Raw genomic sequence first — 5,348 nt, 5'->3', positions numbered from 1 at the left:
ATCCAATCTATTTAATTTCCAGGTAAGTCATTTCAGTTTACCAGTAACAAAAAACAAACTATATGCAAAATGGTTTTGGCTGTAGCCAATCACTTAATATTTTATAAGTGGTAGCATATATTTGCATGATTCTTTTCATATCTACTTCATGGAAATTATGGCACATGGCACAAATCTGCTCACCAATCATACTGAAATTAAGCTTATTTTTCTCTACAGAGCAATCTCAGTGAGTCTTCAGGTTTGGTCTAGCAGCAGACGAAGATGCTTCTACCATCTAGAGTCAACAGTCAATAAATAGAAGCTTAACTGAAAGTTATTCCAGCTGATTACTAACAGAAAGTAACAATAATTCACCCCATTGACAATGGGCAGTTTCTGAGCAGAAATTGTTTTGGAGTCTTTGAAGTGACTTTAAGAAGAGAGACTATTGGCTGATAAGATTGAAGATCATATTTCAATTAGCTTTTCAAATAAAAGGCCATAGCTTTGAAGCAGAGGTTTCTCCTTATGAGCTCCAAAGTGGGAATTGTTTTGAAGGAAATGGTTAAGGTGAACTGGTCACTCAAATATAAGAGGTGAATCTCAATGATGGCTGCACCACTTTCCATTCACAGTGAAGGATGGAGGGGGTACTTCAGCCCCATTCAAGGTATTCAACAGCAGATACAACACAAGATGGATGAAGATGAACTGGGGGAGAGGGAAAATACAGGACTCACACTATTTGAAAAAGTCATTAATGATATGAGGAACAATGAAAAAGTGAAAAATGAATTGATACTCAGAAAACGAGTTGGATTTTACCAGCTCCGTGGTGAGATTGGCATTGGGAACTTCTCGAAGGTGAAGCTTGGAATACATTCCTTGACTAAAGGTATGTATAACCTTACAAATTGCACCTAGAATATTTGAGTTCAGCCTCATATTATTAATAACTGTATGATCAATTGAGATTATGTAAGCAGGTTGCTTACATTTGGAGAAGAGGAAGTACTCAATGACATAAGGCTCGGGGAATAATGATATTGAGATTAGAAAAAAACTGTTGGCTTGCCATTTGATTCTGTGGTTAGGTAATGATGTAGTGGTGAAATTATATTTGAAACTAGCCATTAGGAAATAGAACAATGTTTAATAACTTGAGAAATGTATCTGAAAACTAAAAGATTATCAGATTTTGTAATTGATCACCTTTGAGGTTATCAAACAGACAGTTTGAAACCATTGACAATATTATAAACTAGTATGGAGAAAAAAGCCAAGGATTTATCAAAGCAAAAAGCCACTCTCAATGGGATTGGAATATTGATATTTAACAAAGTGATTAATTAATTGCAGATTGAGTAAGTTTAGTTTTTACTCACTTACTTTTAGTGATTCTGAATCATGGTGGCACTTTCACATTTAGTTATATTTGGAACTATTTTATTTACCTAAATTAAACATTGAACATTTTCAGCTGAAGATATAAATTAAATATATTCTATAAAATCAAAGCACTAATTTGCCTGATCTTTTATTGGTCTGTACAATATGAGTTGGTGCAAAATAATGCTATTTTAATTTTTTAAAAATTTATAGATACAGCACAGTAACCGGCCCTCTTGAGTCACCTAAATACATCCAATATGACCAATTAACTTTCTAACCCCATAAGTCTTTGGAACATGGGAGGAAACCAGAACACCCAGAGGAAACCCAAAGGACACAGGGAAAACTCCGTAGACAGTGCCAATTTAAAACCGGGTCACTGGCACCATAATAACTTTGTGATAACCGCTATACTAATCACACTGCCCCAAATATCCAAGTTATTAATGCATATTTGATAAATGGGCTGGAAGAAAGCAGTCAACACCATAACCTTTTTAATCTAATATTATATAAAATTAATTACAATTAAAAATAATTATAAAATAATGAGGCCTTGTGAAGGTTATTTTGATCAAACTGAGTATTATCGCATTACAGCAGCTTAAAGTAGTAAAACATGAAAGTCTTCAGACGCTGTGATTGTAATAAAAACAAAGAAATGCTAGATGAACTCAGCATCCACAGGAGGTTAAAAAAAATTATAAATATAAAAGCTCACAAATCGGAGGAACAACACCTCATATTCCATCTGGGCACCCTCCAATGGCATTAACATTGAATTCTCCAGTTTCTATTACCCACTCCCACCACCACCACCCCCCTCCCATTTTTCCTAATGTCTCTTTTCCTCTAGCTCTCTCTCTAGGTGTTTTTATGCACAAAATCCAATTATTGCCTACTCGTTTTTTTTTGAAAGTCAAATTTACCTTTTATGCAGAGGATGGAAAAGGCAAATAGTGCCGTGCCTCTGGCTGACAGCCCCCCTTCCCACTCCATTTCATTGACTCTCTTCTAGAAGTTAAGAAATCACATCCTTTAAATTGTTTGTTTGACAGAATGTAACTAATGTCTTTTACCTTCCCCTTGTAGAAAGGGTTGCAATTAAAATAATGGATAAAGCGCATCTAACCCACAAGAAATGGGACTTGTTCATTCATGAAGTTCTATGTATGGAGCAACTTCATCATCCAAATATCATCCGTTTATATGAGGTGCTGGAGACTCAAACTAAATTACATCTGGTGTTGGAATATGCAGTAGGAGGGGATCTGTTCACCAAGATCTGCACTCACGGACGACTCTTAGAACATGAAAGTAAATTTATATTTGTTCAGATTGTATCAGCTGTCAAACATATGGTAAGTGGTAAATATAATCCTGGCTTAAAAAATTGTATATCTCCACAGAATTGGACCAATATTACAAAGATTGTTCATGTGATCTTTCCATTGCTGTGATATTAGTTGCACCTGGCACATCCAAAAAATTCCCCAAATAATATAACCTTCCCTAATGCTGTTTTAACACATGTTATAACAGTAAGCTTCCTATTTCATACAAATTGTCAAGGTAAATTATTGTCAACATGGATTTACTTGGTGGATAGAATCTTGAAAAATTTGATTAAAGTCCTTTGTTTTTACCTTGAAAGACCTCTTAAAGGACATAGGTTTGTAATCTTGAGATGGAGATTAATTATCCAAAATAGAATGACTCTACAATTTTAATGCAATTCCAAATACTCTAAGTTAAAAATAAGCAGTACAGCAGGGGGTTTTAAGAGCAGCACCATTCTTATCTAAAAATGAGGTACCAACCTGTTGAAGATATAACACAAGACAACATGCATGCTATACCACAGAAACAGCATGCATTATGTAGAGTTAAATGCAGGAAAATAAAGATATATTCAGGCCATTTGGATAAAAGGCCCACATTGGTACAAAAGCAATAAATGCTCAAGACAGGATATATAATTGAGGAGGGAGACCGACAAGACAGCGACTGGAGGGGTCAATATTGATATTTATTTTCTATATAAACTCATTTACCACTCTTCACTTAATCATTGCTTTCATTACATGTCCACCTAGTTTTTTATTTACGATATCCTGGTCCACATTCTAAACCTTCCCTGGGTATTATTTTCCCCTGCATTCCTTGCTGTATTTCATAGGGACCATCTTCCATCATCTATCTCTAGTTTTGGTGTTCTCCAACCGCTGAAATATTTTGAGGTCCATCCTATGGAAAACTATCATAATTTTAAAGTCACTATCAATTATCCTTCAAACTTCTCATTTTTGGAGAATAGATCACCAGGTCCAATATTTTTTCCTGATGGGAATTATCTCTCTTTCTGGTGTTATCCTTAAAAATATTTTTCAAAGACTTGAGCTCTGTTGTCATCATTTTTACAATTATTTCAAATTATTACATGCCATGTCCAACCTGCCAGTTAGTAGTTACATGTGTTGATAAAGCATTACTGCAGTGTTGATAAAAGCGTTAAGCGTAGAAGTGTTAGACAAATTAAAATAAATTGATGGTGTTATCAAGTATATTGATCCTAAGCATATTTTGGAGAAAATTTATTACTATGATTGAGCAATGTAAATGGTATTAGCGGTAGCCCTGACATTTGTTGTTTTAGTGCTTTCGAGTTTATGTCTTGATTGCTTTTGATTTTTTCCAGCTTACCTTTCTACTTACTTTTACAGCATGAGAACAATGTTGTGCATCGGGACCTTAAAGCAGAAAATGTGTTTTATTCAGCTAATAACCACGTAAAGGTGGGTGACTTTGGCTTCAGTGTCCTGTGTCCTGTGAATGAACCACTACATCTTTGCTGTGGCTCCCCTCCTTATGCAGCACCAGAGTTATTTAGAGAGAAAGGTTACTTTGGAATCCATGTGGACATCTGGGCTTTGGGCATCCTATTATACTTCATGGTGACAGCAACCTTGCCTTTCTGTGCCGACACTGTCAGGAAGTTAAAAAAACGCATTTTATTGGGATCATATGCAATTCCACTTTATGTATCAGATCTGTGCCAGAAGCTAATCCATGGAATTTTACAACCCATCCCAACAAACCGCTATACCATAGCCAATATTATGGACTCTGCATGGCTGAGGGGAATGCAATTTCCAGAGCCCTACCAACCATTTCCAATGAACCCAGATCACTTAGCTGGTCATCTGCCTCTAAGTAGAGAGGAAAGGGAAGTAAAGAAAGCATTGACTGACCTAGGGATCACAGAGGAACACATCTACAATAACCACAATTGGGAGATTTACAATGCTATTATGGGAACTTATCGCATTATTCTTCACCAGAGCCAAAAAGGATATTATCCAGATTTTGCCATGGTGAGCAATGTCCCTGGTACCAAAAGGATGAATGAAAGGAGAAATCACCAGTTGAGAGCACGCGTACTAAACTCAAGAATGTGTTTGATTCTATAAAACCTGTCAACACATCAATAACATTGCAGCAAAGTAGCGAAAAGTGCAGCATTAGATGTTGTCAAAGCCAAAGGTACAGTGGCTAATGAGACAGTAAGCATGAAGAAATGTCTCCAGATTTCACTTACTCAGCAGCCAAGGAATTCTATCATTTCAGCATTAGCCTAAACAGATATTGCGTTTAATGAATCAATGAGAAAGCAAGGAATTTTTTTTTCCTACTCATATGCAAGAGGAATTCCAATAAATAGATAAAGATATGACTAAATTGACACATTATTGAATAAGTTGATTTAAAAGTAAGAATATGATTAGGCATGGGCATTTCCCCATTTGCACTAGGATCTTTGTTAAAGATAAATAAATATTTTATTCTTAATGAATAATGGGATAAAAAAATGATGGGTTTATGATACACAGCTGAAATACATGCCACCTGATGCATCAGACCTCTGCCAGAAAACAATCTGTGGAATTATGCTGATAATATCAACAAAGGAAGAA

At 35.6% G+C, this 5,348-nt stretch overlaps 1 protein-coding gene across 1 annotated transcript; it reads left to right on the top strand.

Annotated features, from left to right (window-relative positions):
* The first annotated feature begins 375 nt into the window (after positions 1-375).
* On the top strand, positions 376-4,844 carry LOC138756823 (serine/threonine-protein kinase NIM1-like). The gene is made up of 3 exons (XM_069923213.1): positions 376-877; positions 2,467-2,735; positions 4,098-4,844. The coding sequence occupies exons 1-3, from the start codon at positions 589-591 to the stop codon at positions 4,842-4,844; spliced, it is 1,305 nt and encodes a 434-aa protein (XP_069779314.1). The 5' UTR covers positions 376-588.
* The last annotated feature ends 504 nt before the right edge of the window (positions 4,845-5,348 follow it).

The sequence above is a fragment of the Narcine bancroftii genome, chromosome 3 (assembly GCF_036971445.1).
Source record: "Narcine bancroftii isolate sNarBan1 chromosome 3, sNarBan1.hap1, whole genome shotgun sequence".
Taxonomy (NCBI): Eukaryota; Metazoa; Chordata; class Chondrichthyes; order Torpediniformes; family Narcinidae; genus Narcine; species Narcine bancroftii.
The sequence above is the reverse complement of the archived record's forward strand: the minus strand, read 5'-3'. Positions and strand labels throughout refer to the sequence as shown.

Coding starts and splice junctions, on each gene's coding strand:
- LOC138756823 (XM_069923213.1), top strand. CDS start 589: ATGATGGCTGCACCACTTTCCATTCACAGTGAAGGATGGAGGGGGTAC. Junction 878..2,466: donor AATACATTCCTTGACTAAAG/GTATGTATAACC, acceptor TTCCCCTTGTAG/AAAGGGTTGCAATTAAAATA. Junction 2,736..4,097: donor TATCAGCTGTCAAACATATG/GTAAGTGGTAAA, acceptor TTACTTTTACAG/CATGAGAACAATGTTGTGCA.